The sequence below is a fragment of the Schistocerca cancellata genome, chromosome 9, assembly GCF_023864275.1.
Source record: "Schistocerca cancellata isolate TAMUIC-IGC-003103 chromosome 9, iqSchCanc2.1, whole genome shotgun sequence".
Classification (NCBI taxonomy): domain Eukaryota; kingdom Metazoa; phylum Arthropoda; class Insecta; order Orthoptera; family Acrididae; genus Schistocerca; species Schistocerca cancellata.
In genome coordinates, this window is record NC_064634.1 from 21,785,514 (window position 1) to 21,808,556 (window position 23,043).

The following is a 23,043-nucleotide window of genomic DNA, read 5'->3' on the forward strand; positions in this document are numbered from 1 at the left end:
CACATCATCTTCCAGCCACAGCCTTCAATAGCAAAAGAAGAAAAACACACACACACACACACACACACACACATACACACACATGACCTCCATCTCAGGATCTCGGATCAGAATGCATTCTGGTGGTCATGTGTGCCTGAGGTGTGCTTGCTTATGTAAATGAATGTGTGTGTGTGTGTGTGTGTGTGTGTGTGTGTGTGTTTATTTTATTTTTTATTTTTATATCACTATATACTGGTCAACACATAGAACATACGAATTTTTTGTGTACATTATTGTAGAATTATAAGGTTACCTACAAATTGTGCGCATCTATATCAGGTGATGTGAATCTAGAAAACATAGAACTCCATGGATACTGAAAATGTAAATTTAACCATGCCCATTTGATTATGATAGGGTCCATTATGGTTTTCGTGTGTATGTGTCATAGCTGTGAAATATGGGATGATAACTTGCAGTTTGTGCACAGCAAGATGTCTTTTTAAAAAAGTTGAATTCTGTCTCCTAGCAGGTACTGAATCCAGTCACAGATCTGAACCACTGTAGTTGGAAGTAAGCACAGGTTACACCCATCTACGAGAAGGGTAGCATAAGTGATCTACAAAATTGTCATAAGATATCACTGCAATCTACCTGCTGTAGAATCTTAGAACATGTTGTGAGCTTAAGCATAATGAGGCAGCTAGAACGGATTTCCTTTCCAACCACCATGGATTCCATAAACATCAGTCATGTGAAACCCAATTTGTACTTTTCTCACTTAATGTTCTGAAAGCCACAGATCAAGGCAGTAGAGTAGATGCAATATTTTCTGTCTTCCAAGAAGCTTTTGATTCAGTACCATACCAATATTTATTAAAGTGTGATCATGTTGGGTGCCAAATGAAAATGAGGATTTCTTGGCAGGAAGTATGCAGCATATTGTTTCACATGCAGATTCATCAACAGATATAGACATTATATGTAATGAAGTACCATCGGAGAAAAGCTGGAGAAATGTTCAGTCAGATGTTGATAAGATTTTCAAGTGATTTAAGGACTGACAACTTCCTTTAAATGTTCAGAAATGTAAAACTGTGCTCTGCACAGAACACAGAAATATAGTATAGCATGACTACAATGTCAGTGATTCACAATTGAACTGCTTATTGCAGAAACCTCTCATGTCCAATAGGAGCATTTTGTTCCCCCCTCCCCCACCCGCCCAGGAGAAGGACAAAAACCAGATAATTCTTAATATTTACTGTGGCGATATACATTGTTAAATTTGTTGGACATGAGGTGTTTCTGAAAGAAATGTAAACACATTTAAGTGAATTAAACAGTTTAATGTAAAACCCATTACTAAGAGTACATGTTTCACCACAGTATTACATCAGTCACTTTTCTTTGTCCACTTACATGGGTTGGAAGTTTAAATTATTGTAGAATCACTTAATTTCTTTGGGATAAAGTGGGTAAGGTTTGATTTTTTTTAAACTGCCATTTTTTGTCACTAATCATTGGCACTTCAAGTTGTGATGGAAAATCTGAAATTTGCTCTGCGTCTAAAAGTCTGAAGGTATGTTCTGCAACAAACCAATGAATGTTCGAGTTTTCATTGCGTCAGGAGTAAGGTTGCTGTATGAAAACTCGAGAAAGTCTGAAATTGAAAAATGCTGCTTTCTTTCTCAAGGAATTTTCCTTCCTTGTGATTCCACAGATGCCACATTCTTCTTGTAATGCGCCGGCCACTGTGAGTTGAAGTCATGAATTCTTCTTTATTCACCATGTGTACTGCGAAATTTCTTAGAGCTAGAAGAGAGGATTAATTCCGTTTACTCCACTGGCAAGTACACTGTCAGTCTTTTTCACATTTCTCTTCACAACACTGAAGTCCCTGTCACAAGGCAGATAGCAGTACCCATAGCTGACAAAATAGTGATGGATTGAATCAAATTGATTAAGTCAAATCTTACTGCTGGACATTTTTGGCAACATATTCATTTACATAACTTAAAATAAAGGAGAAAACTTCATTGGGGCTGCTTTCAGGCATTGTTTCATCATATTTGTAGGATATAGCCATCCCAGATTTTAAATCACGTATATTGGACACATTGTAAGTAAGCTGACGCAAATAGAATGGGTCTTGAATGGGTATAACTGGAAGCATCAGATTTTGCATTAATCCAATGCAGATGCCGGTGACATCTTCAGAATCTCTGCACATTTTCTGCACACACTCAGTTGTATTCTTTTATGAATTAACAGCTTGGCTAAGGCTACACGTGTTGCATTGTCGTTTAAGGTAGGAATTCTTATTTTCACAGTTAAATTCCTTGCAGGTACAACATCTATCCACCTGTGGTTGATCAAATTTCAAATTAAAATTTTCATTAAATATTTTCCATTAATACCAATATGTAACTTTCACTTAATGATATTGCGATTGAAACAGATCCCACGTCTTTTTCACATTAAGATATGAAGCCAAGTATTTGTACTCTCTACTTGTGTAGAACAGAGAGAGAATAGAATTGGGGAGTAGAGGTATTTGTGGTGCAACTTGAATAGAAGAAGGGGTCGGTTGATAGGAAACTTCTGAGGCATCACCAATTTAGTACTGAGGGGAAGCGTGGAGAAGCTTGCACAAGATAGAGTAGTGTGGAGAGCTGCAGCAAATGAATCTCTGGACTGAAGACCACAATAACAACAACAACAACATTTATGTAGTGTGAGTCATGAATTGGAAAACTATTTATGCAGTTCTCAACTAACAATGTTACTTCAGCTGGATATGCATATTCTGGCTGCTGTTTTCCCCACGTGTCTTTGGGGGACTTAGTAGAGATTAGTAGATCTCTTAATCTCAGCAGTCTGTCGTCAGAAGCACCATACATGGGTAAAAATGCGGACTTACAGACTTGAACATGGCCATCAGAGCTAAAGAGCCAATATTTGTATGTATAACCTTTGGGTTTGTTCTTGATAGGTAAGCTGTTGTCACCTTACAATCTTGGACATTTCCTTACAATGTCACATACTTCTATTATGCTCATTTTTAGTGTTGAAACTTAAGAACTTAGAACATAATTCCGTCATTACGTCTGAACTAATTTTAGTAATCGTGCATTTCCGCTTACACCTGCAATAGCAGAGCAGTGCATTCGTAAGACGAATAATAGTAACAAAATAACCAAACAATAACATTAGTTTCACTGGCATTGTTAATGCACATGGCTTACCTGCAATCGTAACCTTGTTCTTTAAGCGTAACTGTTTCTCCTCTATAGTTCAAGTATTCAGTGTTTTTAATTCTGCTTTCTTTTATTGGTTCTGATTGGTATATAACTCTTTTCGATCCTTTCTTTCTTTTATTCAGACCGACTTCACCACTGCCACATGCCATTTCACTTGGAACTGATGCATAAAATCTGAAATGTACATCCAGTAAAAGTGTGGGAAGATACCAGAAGCAGTAGAATAACAAGTGACATTGTTAACCTTACAATGAATAAAAAGCCCTTATCTCCTTGACATGTGGTGTTCCTGCATCAAATGGAAACTTCCACCAATTACTGGACCCACTGTTTACCACTGATGTGAGGGGTTTCCACACAAACCGATATGTCTATACACAAACTGTCATATGATCACATAATTTCAATTTGCTTAAAAAGTGAACCTCTGGAGGTCCTGCAACAAGCAGTTCAGTGGTAATCAGTCAACCCATGTAAATACATAAGAGAAACAATTTGGGAATTTTGAAACAGAATGATAACATAGGCTCAGTCATTGGAAAAGCAGCTGCTAGACTTCAGTTTGGAACTGCAAAGAATTTACAAAGGAGGCTGCTTAGGAAACACTGACACGACACATTGTAGAATATTACTCACGTGTGTGGGAGCCATACAAAATACAAGTAACAGTGCGTAAAGAAGGTCAGAACGCATAGTTACACATTTCTTTGTCCCGCAGAAGGATTTCAGAGAAACACTGAAAAGTATCAGCTGGCAGATGCTTGAAGATAGCTATCATCTATGCTGCAAAAGCAAACTTACATAGTTTCAAGGAGGAATGCTAAGGGAGAACTCTAGGAATATACTAAAGCGTCATATGAACCTCTCATGTGGGGACCTTGAAGACTAATCACAACACGATTGGACTCATTTATTCTAGTGGTACTCTATATCTCTCTGGCTTTATTATAATACCTAAATTATTACTCAAATAGGACATGATAACTATACGAAATGTTATGTCCAGTCTCTGCACATGTGGCTTTATTACTGGCAGCACTGCATTTTCTCCGAGTCTGCAATATTAGATTAGCCGTAACAGTAGCCATTAGCTTATCAATGAAACTAAAATTGGTAGTTGTTGTACAAATACTGAGACATGCAACTAAATATTCTCACTGTGCATGCTAGAATAGTCATCTGAGGTTTGTTATCAGATCTGAGGTTTGTCATCAGATAGAGAGCAAATTCATTACAATAACTTGTGACACCTATGGAATGAATTGAAGCAGCTGATCCTACATTTCCTCCATGTTGTAATATCAACAATATTAGGAAAAGAATAGATTGTTACTCACCATAAAGATGGCATGTTAAGTGGATTGGAGGTGGGGGGGGGGGGGGAGGAGGGAGCACTATCTGGAGGAGTGTGCACAGACTAGATGTTGCCACGACAAGGTTGCCAAGTGCAGCATCAGGTGGTTGGGGGGGGGGGGGGGGCAAAGGGTGAGGTGCAGCTAAGAGGAAAGATGGACAATTGTCTTGGCAGAGGGTGGCACATAATGTGCGTGAGGGATGTGAATAATGTAAAGGTCATAGGACAGAGGGGGTGGAAACTGTTGGGTGTAGGACATGGGGACAATGGGTTACCAGAAAGTGAGGCTGGGATAATTCGAGAACGGAACAGCTGAACCACATCATTCGTCAGGCCTTGCATTATCTATCATCCTACCCTGAAATGAGGGACATCATATTAGAAATACCTCCCACTCCTCCTGAAGTGGTGTTCTGTCACCTTCTCAACCTTGACATCGTCTTAGTCCATCCCAGTACAACTCCCGGTCCCAAGCCCTTGCATTAATGATTGTATCCCTGTGGAAGACCCAGGTGCATCACCCGCCCAACCCACCCACCGAGCACTTCGTAACCCAGTCCCATCACTGGTTTATCCTACCCCACAGAGGCTGCGCAACCTGTGCAAGCAGCCATGTCATATACCAGCTCTGCTGCAATCGTTGCACAGCTCTTTATATTAGTGTGACTACCAAACAGCTGTCCACCAGGGTGAACGACCACCGCCAAACTGTGGCCAAGAGCAAAGTAGACCACCATGTGGCACAACATGCAGCCGGGCACAATATGCTTGATTTCAGTGGCTGCTTCACAACATTGGACTTCTGCATCCTCCTGTCCACCACCACCTATTCTGAAATGTGCTGATGGGAGTTACTCTTACAACACATTCTATACTCCCGTGATTATCCCTGCCTCAACTTATGCCTCCATATAGTCCTTGTGCACACTACCAGACAGCACTCTTCCCTCCCCGCACCCATATCCTGCTATCCTTCCCTCTTATCTGCCTCCACTGAAGATTGCCACTCAACGTGACAGTTGCATTCCTGTGAGCTGCCGGAGGTGGCGTCCATGTATGTGGTAGGTGTGTGTGTGTGTGTGTGTGTGTGTGTGTGTGTGTGTGTGTGTTTGTGTTTTCTTTTCTGAAGAAGGCTTTGGCAGAAAACTGAATGTGTGACAGTCTTTCTGTTGTATCTGTTTGCAAATCTTTGTGTTACCTTTATGGTGAGTTCAGTCTGTCCTTTAGCTTTGGAGACCACAAAACAGAATATATCAAAGCTCTTAATATCATCAAGTTTCTGAGTGACGTAGTTTAGGATAGAAGATGGTTGTTGCCTTGTTAAGTTTCTGTTCTTTCCTGGCTCAAACTATGAGTGCATTGTGTGTAGCTCAGAAAGATTCTGTAACCTCAAAATATTTTATGTATTCACATTGAAGCTAACACAATTATCCCAGTTCCCATTTCATGCAATAAACCACAATTATCCCAATTCCCGTTTCATGCAATAAACCTTCTAAGACACCACTATCAACTCAGTGATAACTTTTCACACACAGAGATATGCATTTTAAGATCAAACAGTCCCCTAAAAACTTGTTTACCAGCACAATGTGAAGGTACTGTGGTTAAGACACTGGACTTTAATTTTGTAGGAATGTGGTTCAGATCTCTTTGTAGTCATTCAGATTTAAGTTTTCCATAGTTTCTTTATCACAAGTAATGTCCTTTCTCTCCTAGGATAGTCTAAGCTTTTGCTTCCTTTCAATTCACCGCATTCTCAACAGGATTTTAAACCATAACCTTTTCTACTCATTTACCATAACATTGCTTGTCAGTCACTTAATGCTTTCTCACAGTATTTCATCAGCAAATAATCTCATTTGAATGACAACAAGGCTCAGCCCCATACTTCAAAATGCATTTTTAATGCAATACTTCAGCATGAGCCATAATTGTTTACGTTAAAGACTCCAGATATTATTCCAGACTGTCCTGTGCCACCTCAAGTGCCCACCTGTGGGTGCCCAGATGTCTGTGAGATGGAAGGACAGCCTAGTCAGTGGTATCTGCAGTCTTAAGGTGTGAAAAAAAAAACACAACTGTGGTACACATCGAAACTATGCACAGGCAGTTATGCCATACCCTACTGGACTGTCCCACCCTGACTCAGCACCTGCAGTGAGGGGTGGCCAAGTTGGTCAGTGTGTGCCCACGGGTGAGTTGATAGGGTGCTCTGGGTTGCCAGTGCCCTGTGGCACAGTGGTGGAACAGCCACCTCTAGGCCATTCACTCATAGACACTTGAATTGCAATAATTTGTTATTTTCCCTAGGGAAAGTGTCAATCGGTGACTAGTAATTGTGACTTGTCGTGTTCAAACATATATTTTAAGTCAATAGGTGCTGACAAGAAGCCATTTTCAAGCATACAGAATAGTATTGTTTTAGCAACTAATGAAGATAATACAGTATGTTGGCAAACTTCTCTGGATCATTTGAAGTCTTCCCTTAATTTGCAAGTTGTATGTTTTAATATGTTAGAGGTTTACTTATTTGTACTTAATGGTTGGACAGCCACTGAAATCATACTTTGGGTTGTTGTAAAGTGATTCAAAATCATTTCAAAAAAGTAAAAACCCATACTTCTTTTATCAAGCAACGGAAAGTCCAGGATGGCATAATGACAATATTATGAACGGGATAGTTGCTACTCACCACATAGCGGAGATGCTGAGTTGTAGTTAGGCGCAACAAAAAGACTGTCAAACAAAGCTTTCAGCCAAATAGACCATCAGACTTAAGACCCCCCCACCCCCGACACACACACACATCCATTTTCACTTCTGTGCATTCTTTCTATTCATTCTCCAGATGAAGCAATCTTAGTTACACAGTTAACACTATATTGCTTGTAAGCCTGCTACTAACGGTCTGGTGCTCCCTTTCAAGGTCACAAACAGACAGGGTGAGTCACCTAACATTACCCCTGGATATATTTCGTAAACCACATCAAATACTGACGAATCGATTCCACAGACCAAACGTGAGGAGAGGGGCTAGTGTAATTGGTTAATACAAACCATAAAAAAATGCACGGAAGTATGTTTTTTAACACAAACCTACATTTTTTTTAAATGGAACCCCATTAGTTTTGTTAGCACATCTGAACATATAAACAAATACGTAATCAGTGCCGTTTGTTGCATTGTAAAATGTTAATTACATCCGGAGACATTGTAACCTAAAGTTGATGCTTGAGTACCACTCCTCCGCTGTTCGATCGTGTGTATCGGAGAGCACCGAATTACATAGGGATCCAAAGGGAACGGTGATGGGCCTTAGGTACAGAAGAGACTGGAACAGCACATTACGTCCACATGCTAACACCTTTTTATTGGTCTTTTTCACTGACGCACATGTACATTACCATGAGGGGTGAGGTACACGTACACACGTGGTTTCAGTTTTCAATTACGGAGTGGAATAGAGTGTGTCCCGACATGTCAGGCCAATAGATGTTCAATGTGGTGGCCATCATTTGTTGCACACAATTGCAATCTCTGGCGTAATGAATGTCGTACACGCCGCAGTACATCTACATCTACATCTACATCTGCATCCATACTCTGCAAGCCACCTGACAGTGTGTGGCGGAGGGTACCTTCAGTACCTCTATCGGTTCTCCTTTTATTCCAGTCTCATATTGTTTGTGGAAAGAAGGATTGTCGGTATGCCTCTGTGTGGGCTCTAATCTCTCTGATTTTATACTCATGGTCTCTTCGCGAGATATACGTAGGAGGGAGCAATATACTGCTTGACTCTTCGGTGAAGGTATGTTCTCGAAACTTTGACAAAAGCCCGTACCGAGCTACTGAGCGTCTCTCCTGCAGAGTCTTCCACTGGAGTTTATCTATCATCTCCGTAACGCTTTCGCTATTACTAAATGATCCTGTAACGAAGCGCGCTGCTCTCCGTTGGATCTTCTCTATGTCGTGTATCAACCCTATCTGGTATGGATCTCACACTGCTGAGCAGTATTCAAGCAGTGGGCGAACAAGCGTACTGTACCCTACTTCCTTTGTTTTCGGATTGCATTTCCTTAGGATTCTTCCAATGAATCTCAGTCTGGCATCTGCTTTACCGACGATCAACATTATATGATTATTATATGTAATGTCTGGTGTAATGTCGCCGCAGGCTGCCACAATACGTTGTTTCATATCCTCTGGGGTTGTAGGCACATCACGGTACACATTCTCCTTTAACGTACCCCACAGTAAGAAGTCCAGAGGTGTAAGATCAGGAGAACGGACTGGCCAATTTATGCGTCCTCCACGTCCTATGAAACGCACGTCGAACATCCTGTCAAGGGTCAGCCTAGTGTTAATTGCGGAATGTGCAGGTTCACCATCATGCTGATACCACATACATCGACGCGTTTCCAGTGAGACATTTTCGAGCAACGTTGGCAGATCATTCTGTAGAAACGCGATGTATGTTGCAGCTGTTTGGGCCCCTGCAATGAAGTGAGGACCAATGAGGTGGTCACCAATGATTCCGCACCATACATTTACAGCCCACGGTCGCTGTCGCTCTACCTGTCTGAGCCAGCGAGGATTGTCCATGGACCAGTAATGCATGTTTCGTAGATTCACTGCCCCGTGGTTCGTGAAACCCGCTTCATCGGTAAACAGGTAGAACTGCAACACATTCTCTGTTAATGCCCATTGACAGAATTGCACTCGATGATTAAAGTCATCACCATGTAATTGCTGATGTAGCGACACATGAAACGGGTGAAAGCGGTGACGATGCAGTATGCGCATGACACTACTTTGACTCAGTCCACCGGCTCTCGCAATGTCCCGTGTACTCAAGCGTCAACTTTAGGTTACAATATCTCCGGATGTAATTAACATTTTACAATGCAACAAACGGCACTGATTACGTATTTGTTTATATGTTCAGATGTGCTCACAAAACTAACGTGGTTCCATTTAAAAAAACCTAGGTTTGTGTTAAAAAACATACTTCCATGAATTTTTGTATGGTTTGTATTAAACAATTACACTAGCCCCTCTCCTCACGTTCGGTCTGTGGAATCGGTTCGTCAGTATTTGATGTGGTTTACGAAATATATCCGGCGGTAACGTTAGGTGACTCACCCTGTATATGTTATGTTTTACATGGTTTTAAACAATGTAATGGTGAAAGATAATCATTTGCCATGTAGTTAAGGCATTGGTTGAAGATTGCTTAGTTTCTTGTGACAATTTTTACCAAAATGCTGAGTGCTGTCAAATGTGTTGTTATTCTAATTAATTTATTGCATACTAGTGTTATATGAAATCTTAAAGGAGACCGAATATGTAGTATAGATTCTAAATGATTTTCTTTGTAAATGCAATTTCTCTGTAGGTGATGTGAAAGAACCAACAGTAAAACGGCTGAAGACGGTGGATGTTACAAATAAGGAACAAGAGTCCAAATCAGAGGATGAGACAGAAGAAGGGGCGGATTTAGGCCGCAGTGCTGATCTCTACCAACACATACGTGATTCCAAAGAAGCATTTGATGCACACACTATAGATGCGGCCACAGAGGTTGGTATCATAATGACATTGAGTTTTATTTTTCAGAAATTGTGAACCCAGGAACAGTTGCTGCATTAATAATGCAAAATGTTGATCTGTTTAAATACTTGCCATTAACAGCATTCTCTCTTTATATTAATTAATTAATTTCGACAGACAGTGAGAGAAATAGTGAAAGAGAAACGCATACAAGTGTGTCTAGAAAATACAAGATTAAGATGGAATGTGCTTGTTAAAAGTGTAGGAGCTAGCAGGATACTAAGTCAGGCCCACGAAATGACAAAGTAGTCATACGGAGTAGGTTTGCCAGATTGTGAGTGGCTCGAAGACTTTTTAAGTAATAGAACTCAGTATGTTATGCTCGATGACGAGTGTTCATCAGGGACAAAGATATCACCAACAGTGGCCCAGGAAAATGTGATAGGACTGCTATTATTTTCTATATACATAAATGATCTGGAGGGTAGGGCGAGCAGTAGTCTGCGGTTGTTTGCTGTAAATGCCGTGTGGTGTGGGAAGGTGTCGAAGTTGAGTGACAGTAGGAAGATATGAGATGACTTGGACAAAATTTCTAGGTGGTCTGACAAATGGCAGCTAGCTCTGAATTTAGAAAAATGTAATTTAGTGTTACGAAAAGTAATTGGGGTAGACAAAAAATCTACTCACCAAGCGGCGGCAGAACACACACGTAAAAGGAGGTTGTAATTAGGCAAGCTTTTGAAGCCAGTGGTTGCTCCTTCAGGCAGAAGGGTTGAAGAGAAAGGAAGAGGGATGAAGGGAAAGGACTGTAGAGGTCTAGGAAAAGGGGTGGATTTCGTAAAAGTCACCTAGAACTGCAGGTCAGGGGAGACTTACCAGACGGGATGAGAAGGAAAGACTGATTGTTGGGGACTGCACCGAACAAGATCTGAAAACCTGAGAGCTTAAAAGTGGAAGACAGGGTAATATGCAAGACACAGATTACTGCTAAAACTCATGTATGAGTTAATAATAGTGAAAAGCTAAGTTCATTGTACGTAACAGAGGTGGGAGGGATAGTTACTGCTCCTTTATTCATTCCATTTTAGTTTTCTACATCTTTCAATTTCTTACCTGCCCATTTTTCACCCTCTCCATCCCACTGCCGTAATGTACAATGCACTTAGCTTTTCACTCTTATTACACCGAGCGAGGTGGCGCAGTGGTTAGCACACTGGACTCGCATTCGGGAGGACGACAGTTCAATCCCGTCTCCGGCCATCCTGATTTAGGTTTTCTGTGATTTCCCTAAATCGCTTCAGGCAAATGCCGGGATGGTTCCTTTGAAAGGGCACGGCCGATTTCCTTCCCCATCCTTCCCTCACCCGAGCTTGCGCTCCGTCTCTAATGACCTCGTTGTCGACGGGACGTTAAACACTAATATCCTCCTCCTTTTCACTCTTATTAACTCGTACACGATGTTTTACAGTAATCTCTGTCTTGCATGTTACCCTGTCTTACACTTTTAAGCTCTCAGTTTTCAAGTCTCGTCTGGTGCAGTCGCCAACAGTCGATCTTTCCTACTCGTCCTGTCTGGGACAGAAAATCCGAGATGAGATAATGGCAGTATAATGACAAGGATAGACTGGTACTCACCAATCACGGAGATACTGAGTCACAGACAGCCACAACAAAAAGACTAATAAACAGGTGAGCTTTCGGCCAAAAGGCCTTTTCCTGAAATAGACAACATACACCCACATTCACTCAAATGCAGTTCGCACACACAGGACAACTGTCTCCGGCAGCCATAATGTGTGTGAGCTGTTTGTGTGAATGTGTGTGTGTATGTTGTCTATTTCAGATAGTTGTTTTTCTCTCACTCTGTTTACGGGTGGAACAGGAAAGGAAATGGCTAGTAGTGGCACAGGATACCCTCCACAACACACCATACTGTGGCAGTGTTGTCTGGGAATAACACTGCAAAGCAATCTGAAATGGAATGAGCTTGTGAGGATTGTGGTAGGCAAGGCAAATGATCGACTCCGGTTTACTGGGAGAATTTGGGGTAAGTGTGATTCATATATGTAAACATACAGGCTGCTAGTGTGACCTGTCCGAGCACTGCTCGAGGTTTTTGAGATCCTCACCGAGTCAGATTAAAGGAAGACATCGAACCAGTTCAGAGGCGGGCTGCTAGATTTTCTACTGGTAGGATCGAACAACACTCGAGTATTACGAAGACGCTTTCGGAACTGAAATGGAAATCCCGGAGGGACATATTTTTTGAGGAATGTTATTCAGAAAATTTGGAGAACCAGCATTTGAAGCTGACTGCAGAATGATTCATCTGTTGCCAGTGTACATTTTGTGTAACAACCATAAAGATAAGCTATGAAAAACTAGGGCTCATACAGAGACATACATTTAGTTGTTTTTCCGTCACTCTGCCTGTGAGTGGAACAGGAAAGGAAGTGGGAAGTAGTGGCATAGGTACCCTCCAAGACACACCGTGCTGTGGCTTGCAGAATATGTATATAGATGTAGATTTAGAAGGCAAGACCAAGAGACATACAAATCGTCAGAGTGAAGGAGGGAAGAGAAGACTGGGACAAATGGTGAGAGAAACCTGTTGGGGTTCCAGGGAAAGATTGGAGAAGCTTATGTTCTGAACAGACCAGCCAGGAGCTGGAAACTGTAATAGTAGAAGAAGAAGAAAGATGATTATGATGATTTTAAATTTCTGACAGTAGTAGCCAGCTTTAATAGTCTCTGATTCATCTGTTCAAAATAAAAGAACCCCCACTGGCAACAGTTTTTGTGACCTAGGGGAATATGTAGTTAATAGCCACTGAAATAGAAGCAGTTATAAACCTCAAGTGAAATAACTTTGTGATCGGCAGTGGCAGAGGGTAATGTTGCTCTTTTGTGCGCAGCATTTTATGTTCTCGTGTGCAGAATCGTAGACAGTATCTAAACATTTGCTTCAGATTGCTGGCACCATTTTCTTTGTAACAGTGAGGGTAGGGTGCTGAGGCAGCAGTGGTAAAAATGCGATGTGTAAATCAGTATTTTAATTACAGGTTTAAAGCCAATAACAGCTGCAGGTCAGGTGTTCAGTCACGAGCAGTAAATGTTAAGGACAAAGTGAATAAATGCAGTAATGTAAATTCGGGAATGAAAATTATAATGAAAATTAAGATAGGTACCACCTGCCTGCAGCTGATTGATATGTGGCACATTCACATGTAACAGTGTAGTAAATTTCACTATTTTGCTAGGCACCCAGGGTGTGAACACAGGTTACCACAAAATGGATGCACTCACTTTATGTCAAATTGGAAATATGTTGATTGTATTAAGGAAAAATTGATCAAGAAAAACAGTAAACTACGAGACAGAGTTGTTGGCGAGTACTCGCTTCAGGTGTACGTCTGTCTCACCCTCGGGCCTAAGTGACCCGTCCTTCCTTTTTTAACCTCCCCCAACCTATCCCCGTCTGCTCTTCGAGGAACAAACTATTAGTTACGAAATCTAGGTAGTTTATCACTTTTATACATGTCTGTCGTCCACTGCCGTAGCCGAATGCTCGGTGAGGCCGACCACCGAGCAGGGGGGCCTGGGTTCAATTCCCGAGTGGGTCAGGGATTTTATCCACTCAGAGACTCGGTGTTGTGTTGTCCTCATCATCATTTCATCATTATCGATGCACAAGTCGCCTGAGCGATGTTGAATAAACAGACTTGCTACAGGTGGTTGAACAACCTCAGATGGGGTCTCCAGGTCAATGATGATGTACAATCATTTCATTTCATGTGTCTGTCAGCAGTACTACACATTTTGCCTCCTGAAGATATGTATCATTCCTTCGTTAACAGTTGTAGTTAACTGGGTATTGTTGTGGGAGTATATCTTTCACACTACAGAGAGCAAGACAGATCGAGTAGGGTGCGCGTAAGTATGCCAGTGGAGCTGCAGTAGTCTGTCTAATTGACTCCTAAGAAGAAAAATAAGAACAACTGGTAATGCAATGTAAGATTTTATTATGACCATATATTAAAGAGGAACACGAGTGGCATTAAAAATTTGTGTGCGGTGCAGTAGGACAGCTTGGGGCATGACTCAGCTTGCCTGCAGTTTAGAATCATCCAATTTGGCACATCTATATTTCCGAAACTAATGACATATGCAATGAATTTTGTTTTTTGATGGACAGGAAACTCAAAGTGGTTTTTTTTTTTAATACCTTTTCATAGGTGTTCAATATGCCCCATTGAGAGGGGATCACCATTTACTGACTCCAGAATTTGTAAGCACTTGTGCTGAGATGGAAGACTCAGGTGCTGAACTGTGAAATAACTGTCAGACTCCATCCTGTTAGGTTTCACACTGTATGGGCTGACAGGGTATTGGATGTTACTACTATAGACTATTTCCTGTGGCCATTGATTCATTCTGGACAAAGGTAATGTTAATATAAAAGTTATAAAAGCTACAGGTTAGTTGGTATTGTATATGCTTCCATTGGCTTCCTAAGAAAATGTCTTGCCAGTGATGAGTACTGGAATCTGTAATACTGGAATGGTGCATAGAAATGCTTGAACTGTGGCATTACTCACAAGGATAAGAATCATCATAGAGCTCTTCAGCTGTGGTAAGGAGACTGGCTTTTCTTAGCAAACCAGTCTGGAAAGTATCAGAAGGTGTTTAGCTACTGTCAATAACATCTGAGGGCACGACTTGGTTATGCCATACCCTTTCAGTGGAAGCTGATCTCACGAATAGTGTAATCTGGATTTTAGAGCAGTCATTCCTTCCCTTCTTCACCAGTGAATGTGCACTGGCCAGCCAGGGCATTAGGATCACTCCCAATCTACTATTGATATAAACGCACCCAGGAGATAGCAGCATCAGTAGGTGAGGAATGACACACGTATGGTGCGTGTAGTATCAGTGAGCGAGCTGATTGTGTGTAAACTGGAGAAGGTGTGCAATTTATCTGAGTTTGACTGAGGGGAGATTGTAATGGACCAGAGGCTCTGCGTGAGCATCTTGGAAACTGCACAATTTGTCAGACGTTCAAGGAGTGCTGTGGCAAGTGTCTTCGACAGGTGGGAAAACCGAGGTGAAACCACATCCAGACGTCGTGGTGTCGAGAAGCCACCCCTCGTTAAGATATCGGACATTGTAGGCTTGGCAGACTGGTAAAAGAGGACGGGGGGTGAACTCTGACAGAACTGACATCAGGCTTTAATGTTGGACAGAGTACAAGTGTGTCTGAGCACACAGTGTACTGAACACTTCTAACGACGGGCCTCCGCAGCCGACGCACGTGCCGATGTTAACACTGTGACGTCGTCAGGTACGACTGAAGTGGGCACGTGACCGTCAGCACTGGACATTGGTGCAGTTGCAGAGCATTGCGCGGTCTTAAGAGTCCCGATACCTTCTTCAAAAAGCCACTTGGAGGACACAAATCTGTCATTTTCCAGGGGAACAGCTCCTTAACTCCTGTACTGCAGGATAGAGACAAGTTGGCGGTGGCTGTGTGATGCCCTGGGGAACGTTCACGTGGGCACCCGTGGGTCCAGTGGAGCTCGTGCGAGGCACCGTGACGGCCGAGGAGTATCGTACACTGGTTGCAGAACACATACACTCCTTCACGACAGTCGTGTTTCCCGATGGCAGTGGCATTTTTTAGAAAGATAAGGTGCCGTGTCACAAGTCCAGGAGTGTCATGGAGTGGGAAGTTCCAATTTATGTGCTGGCTCTCCAACTCACCAGACCTGAACCCGATCAAACACATCTGGGTCGTGATTGAATGTAGCGTCAAAGCTCTCTGCCCCCTTCCCTGGGATATACGGGAATTAGGTGACTTGTGTGTGCAGATGTGGTGCCAACATTGTCCAGCAAACTACCGAGGCCTGATTGCTTCCGTGCCACGCTGCATCACCACTGTTATCTGTGCCAAAGGTGGACATACCAGCTAATAAATGGGTGGTCATAATGTTCTGGCTGGTCAGTGTATATCTTCTTCTTCTCTTTATTATGAATCTAAAGGAATGTTAGAAACTTGTGGTACCTTAAGGTTCAAGTGTATTTTTAAAATTGTGTGTTTTGAGCCAAGTTCCAGTTTCTACTGGATTGGCAGCTGTTAAGTTGATGCTTCCATCATTAATATTTTGAATAGATTGAAGTTTTTTACCCCTGCTTTCTTCATGCTTCAAGTATCATTTCAATTTATTCCAGGATACCTTTAAACATGTGCAGAATTCTTTATTTCTTTTATGTCCTAGGAGCAAGCAGAAAAACAGCCTGTTCCAAATTTGGAAGAAGAAAAGGGTGAAGAACTGAATGATGATGATATAGAAATGATAGAAGGTAAGAACATAAATGCCTATGAAATTATCATGAGAAAGAATTCATAAAATAGATTCAGTTGTAATACATTTTATATATCTTCCTAGGTAACTTAAAGTATTTTACATGGGAAAAAAAACCCTCATGTCAGGAGTTCTCTGCAAATGTTGTAGTTGGTCAGTTATTCTTCTTCATGCCAGAATACTGCTCACAGTTCACTGAGGTCCAAACCTTATACCAAACTTCTTGTGTAGTGTTTATTCTGTAACCGCCTTGCATAATGTGCACGTATAATGTTCGTTCATGATCTGTATCAGTGGAATATGCAACAACTTATGCACTCGTACAGCACGAAATTCAGTGGGTGGTGATGTGTGTGAAAGCCTATCAATATTATGTAGTGATGGGTGCTCCCATTCTTCTATAGTTGAACAATGTGAGACAAATGTGAGAAGTTGGCAGAGATTAAAATTAAGAATGAAGATTCAAAGTTCAGTATCCATCACCAGTTGTTATGCACTTGCATGATTTGCTGCACTTTAAACAAAGTAGTTTGTCACACACCATAAGGTGCCTTGTAGAGCGTGATGTAGAGTCGTACACTATTTGATCAAAAATATCTGGACATCTATTAATAAAGGGTGTATCCTCCCTTCAGCTTTATTACAGCTTGAATTCTGCTGGGGACAACTTTAAGTGAGTTGTCTGTGGAGGAATGGTAGCCCGTTCTTCCTCAAGAGCAGAAATCAGATAAGTTAGTGATTTCTATGCCGGGGTCTGGAGAGAACTCGATGCTGTAACTCGTCCTGTAAGTGCTGTGTCGGTTCAGGTCAGAGCTCTGGACGGGCCAATCCATTTCAGAAATATTGTCGTCCACAAACCGTTGCTTCGCAGATGCTACTTTAAGGCAGGACGTATTGTGCTGATAGAAACATTCATCATTTCTGGACTTATCCTCTGCTGTATGCAGTACACATTGCCATAAAGTGTGTTTATATCCGTTTCATCTTGTGTTCCCTTTAGCACAGTAAAGGCACCATACCCTAACTGTGAAAAACTCCCCCATAACGTAACACTACATCCTCCATTCTTTACTGTTGTCACTACATGTGATGGATGGCAGGTGACATTCTCCAGACATTCACCAAATTCAAACCCTTCCATTGGATTGTCACAGAACGTGTTGTGATCCATCACTCCAAATCATTCATTTTCACTCATCTACTCCCAGTGGCATCTTCCTTTACATCTCTTGAAGTGTCACCTGGCATCGAATAGAGACACATGTAGTTTATTGGGAGCTGGTTGACCATTATACCCCATTCTTTCTAACTCCCTACACACAGTCATTGGCTAGACGGACTGCTGGTAGCACTTTGATTCCTTCTGCTGATTTTCATGTGATTTTCTGCAACCCTCCTCTGCAGTGCTCGACGGTCCCTGTCCGTCAGAACGTGAGGTCTGCCTGGTCTCGGTTTAGCTGCGGTTGTTCCTTCACCGTTTTACTCCTCAATCACGTCACCAATTTTCAACTTGGGCATCTGTTGAAGGGCGGGAATGTTCCTGTAAACCGTGCAGTCTTTGTCAAACTGCGAAAAGTGGAGCGATTTATCTGATGTCCAAAAGAGTATAATCCTTGGCTTTCAAGCCAAGGAAAGAAACATTTCCGAAATAAATAAGTTTGTAAACTGTTCACGTGCAGCTGTGGTTCAAGTGTACCATGCCTGGAAAAATGGCACTATCCAAAACTGGCGCCGAGGCAATTGTAGTGGACCACGGGCCATCGATGACAGGGGTGGGCGACAGCTGTGGAGATATTTCCACACAAACAGACGTACGACTGGCCACCCAGAAGAACCGAGGGCCGACAGACAGTGTCTCCTCAATGACCGGTCAGTGAACGTTGCCGCATAAAGGCCTCCGCAGCAGGCACTCGATTAGAGCTGCTATGCCGACTGCAGTTAATCGGCGCCGGAAGCTGGAATTTGCATGCCATTACAACAACTGGACATCCACTGTATGGCAACCGGTGCCCTTTTCAGATGAATCACATTTTATGCTCCAGTGAACAGACATCCATTGGTACATACTGCCCTGCAACGAGGGTCAGAAGGGTTCAGGCTGGAGTAGGCAGCGTTACCATCTGGGGAGTGTTTCCGTGGCATTCCCTGAGTGATCTCATCATTCTGTAGGGCACAATGTAGCAACATGAGTACGCCTCTATCTCGAGATTCATTTCCAGTTCTACCACAGTTTGTTTTTCCCTCAGCACAGTAGCATCTACCTGTAGAACGATGCAACATGTCGCACAACTCACTGTGTACCTGTGTGGTTAGAAGAGCATCAGGATGCGTTTACTGTACTCCCCTGGCTACCCGAGCTCCTGCCTATCTAAATCCAGTCGAGAATCTGTGGGACCACCTCAAATGGACAGTTCCGCCGCGGATCCTGGACCGAGAAACCTAGCACAGCAGGCCGAGGCAATGGAGTTGGCATGGCTCCACGTCCCTGTCATTACCTTCTAGAACCTCATTGACACACTTTCTGCACATCGACACTTTAAAAGGTGGTTATTCGGGCTTTTGACAGGTGGTCGCATTAATGTGACTGGACCGTTTAGTTGGTTACTCTTTCACACGAATCCTCCCGCCCCGAGATTTAATAATAAGTTGATTAGGTACATAAGGAAGATGTTTCAGTACACCGTGTTATGTCATCATTTTGTGTTACCTTTTACTTGCTAACCAATAAACACTATTTCATATCAACAATAAATCAAAATTTAGTCTTAAGTTTGGCATCAAAAACTCAACAAAATGTCACAACTTTCTTTTGATTGCATTACCTTCTTCAGAAACATACCTACCTGCAGCTTCATAAAGATCGGGCAAATTTTTATGTTCACGTAATGTTAATAGTGATGAATAATACAATCTAATATTTGCTATCCAGACATGTTGTAAGGCAGAGTTACAGTGTGCTCCCCATTATTTGTGTATGGACTGTTCATGCATTAAAAAAAAAAGAAAAAAATCACCATCACGAAGTTGGCATCGCAGACGCTAAGCTGAACCAGCAGTGGAAGACGACTACACCGAGCCACGCCCACTGAGGATGGCCAGGCACTGGGTGCTGATGCTGTTGCCATTACTCATCCACTGTATATCCTCCCGCATACATGTTTGAAAATATCTCGATTATTTATACACCTCCTTCCCCACGTTATCCCAAATAATCAAGAGTATATGGTATTTTCAGTTTCGTAACACTATATAAAAACTGTCAGGTTGCCTTGCTGTAAGTTTCTGTACCAGACAGCCCTAAATTTTCTTTGCAAACTTTTAGTAATTATTCTTAAAAGAAAAATACCAAAATTAAGTAATGGATTGGAGGTGTAGGTTATTTGGTATGTTTTTTGGCTGATTCACTTACGCCAATTAAGTAAATTATTTCAACTCTTGAAATAATAGAGCTCAAATCCTCTGCTCTCCACTTCACGGTATATCACGATTCACCTTACGCGATGCATTTGCCTCGTCTCTACCGTTTCTGGACCCTGATTTTCATACTGGATGACAAGCAATTAAATAGATCGCCTGTAGCAGTGGTTACAAGTCTGGCCTGATTGATAACAATATACCCAAAAAGAAAAAGACATAGAATTCTGTTCCTGTCGTTTTCTGACTAAAACAAACTAGTGCTGAAACTTCCTGGCAGATTAAAACTGTGTGCTGGACCGAGACTCGAACTCGGGACCTTTGCCTTTCGCGGGCAAGTGCTCTACCATCTGAGCTACTGAAGCACGACTTTTACAGAAGCTCTCCGAGTTCGAGTCTCGATCCGGCACACAGTTTTAATCTGCCAGGAAGTTTCATATCAGTGCACACTCCGCTGCAGAGTGAAAATCTCATTCTTCAAACTAGTGCTTTTTATAGTGGTAACAATATACGCCGTATACCATTCAGCAGTGGATATAATATCAAAACTTAGAATAATATTTTGTTTATAGAACTTCTTACACCAGTCTACTCTCATCTGATGATGACCAAGTAGTCTATCAGTTCATAAACAAATAAAAATTATTTCAAAATGTCAATAAAAGTGTTCTCTCTCTTGTTATTGTCATCATTATGTACTGTGCACAGGTGGAAATTTCTACGAATATTATCAGATTAATGTAGAATGTCCTGTATCACCCTTTTCTTTGTTATTCAACCTTATTCTTGTGCATTTGGTGACCATCTTTGGCTTTTGGGTCTGACAGCTCTGAAAACATTCCACCCGTTACCACTACGTTACATCTTCTGTGTCTTTTATTAATGTCAAGTTAAGGAGATGGAATTTGTCACTTTCAAAACTCTGAGATTTGTTGCTTATATCTGAATGTGTGTGTCAGCAGTGCCACAGTTTTGCATAACTTTAAAAATATTATTTTGTGTGAGTCTTTAAACATATTGCAAATTTCCACAAGAACTTAAACCATACTTGTCTTCATAGATGTGGCAGAACGAAGACTAGAACCAAATACGGAAGCACATAAGCTATTGTTTTGCACACAGTCCTTTCACATACAAATTAGCAAAATCCTCAGTTATGCTCACAGAACCCTCTGCTTTACCTGTGGAAGTAACTTGTATGTAGCTGAAAAGCATTGACATAAAAAATATATCTACTTTACATTACAGTTTTCTGTTTTCATTTTGTCTGTTAATTGGACGAGATAAACATTTGATTATAATGTTGCAACAGGAGAAATGCTGTCTGCCGTTAAACTGATTTCCAAGTCTATTGGAACTGAAATAGAATGAAATACATTAGTTATAATAACCAATAACATATGCAAGAAATGTTATTTCTTTCAATAAATTCATAGATGTTCAGTGCATATAGACAAACACTTTCATTTATACTATTTATTTTCCTTTCTGTCCCTCTGATATCTCTTTTCTGTGTTGGTCTCTGCTCAAAAAGTTTTTCTGCCATCATCTTTGGCATACAATCCTCTTGAGCATGACACCTAGTGTTTTTTCTTTGTATTATCTGGTACTGGTAGTATTTTCTCTACAGTTATTTGAATACTTTTTCTTGTCATTTCTGGAAGCAGTCCCGGACCATACTTTAAATTGTCTTTTTTGCATATTACGCTTCATTTCCGTACCCAAAATTGCACACTCGTCCCTTCATAACTTTAAGCATGTTTTGACAACATTTTTGAAAATCACAATTTTCTTTTCATTTATAAAACATTTAGTATTCTTTGAGAATGAAATTTACACTCCACAGCAGAATGTGTGCTGATATCAAACTTCTTGGCATATTAAGGGAGGAAGTTTCACGTCAGTGCAGAGTAAAACTTTCGTTCTGGAAACACCCCCAGGCAGTGGCTAAACCATGTCTCTATAACATCCTTTCTTCCAGGAGTGCTGGTCCTAGAAGTTTCACAGGAGAGTTTCTGTGAAATTTGGAAGGTAGGAGATGAGGTACTGGTGGAAGCAAAGCTGTGAGGGCGGTGGAGCACTTGTCCGCAAAAGGCAAAGGTCCCGAATTTAGAGCCTTGGTCCAGCACACAGTTCTAATCTGCCAGGAAGTTTCATTTAGTATGCTTATTGTTCAGATCACTGTTTTACTATTTACATGTTTTTAGATCAACCACCAGCTAATGAGAAGAGTCCACAGCAGCGTATTCCAGCTGAGAATGTTCCTGGTACGAAAGACAAGTCTGACCTTGCTGGAGAAAATATGGACACTGGTGGAGACGGAGAAACTAATGTGGAAGTTGAAGGGGAGCGTGTAGAAACAGTTGGTGTGAAACGAGGTGCGGAGACTACTTTCAATACCACGATAAAAGAAAGTGAATCGGTTCCTGTATCGAGACAGGTAGTGGAAGAGGAAACACAAGCCATACGACTGGCTCTTGAGAAACAGCTTGGGTCTTGGGTACAGGTAAGTGTGTGTCTGCACAGTTTTACATTCTATATCTACATGTACGTGACTAGCTGCAATTCACTCTTCAGCGTTTGGTAGAGCATTCGTAGACCTATGTTCAAACTATTTCTCAACTACTGTCAATCCATCATGGAATGGGACATCAGTTACTTAGACATTTACCAAAGAAAAATCAGCAAAGAGCCATACATTTTCTTTTTTAATTTTTTAACATAAGGCTGTTTGATGATTTTTCATTGACAAATTTCACAGTTGTTCCACTCTCCAATAGTATGTGGGAAAAGTGAACACCTAAATCTTTCTGTGCAAGCTCTATTTTTTCTTATTTTATTACAGTGGTCATTTATCACTATGTAAGTGGGAGTCAACAAAAGATTTTTGCACTCAGAGGAGAAAATTCGTGATTTAAATTTTGTGAAAAGATCTTGAAGCAATGAAAAGGCCTTTTTTCAAATGATGCCACTCCAATTTGCATATCATATCCACGAAAATCTTTACTCTACTTCATGATAATACAAAATGTGCTGCCCTTCTTAAAACTTGTCAATGACCTTTGTCAATCCTGCCTCGTAAGGATTCCATACCATGCGTCAGTACTCTGGAAGA

At 41.4% G+C, this 23,043-nt stretch overlaps 1 protein-coding gene across 1 annotated transcript in view; it reads left to right on the forward strand.

Moving 5' to 3' along the window:
* Positions 1–23,043, forward strand: part of LOC126100727 (midasin-like) — a 426,770-nt gene that overhangs the window by 374,664 nt on the left and 29,063 nt on the right. Inside the window, exons 29-31 of the mRNA XM_049911346.1 lie at positions 9,998–10,182; positions 16,428–16,512; positions 22,136–22,434. Of these exons, the coding sequence (XP_049767303.1) occupies positions 9,998–10,182; positions 16,428–16,512; positions 22,136–22,434 (569 nt within the window). The remainder of the gene's footprint in view (positions 1–9,997; positions 10,183–16,427; positions 16,513–22,135; positions 22,435–23,043) is intronic.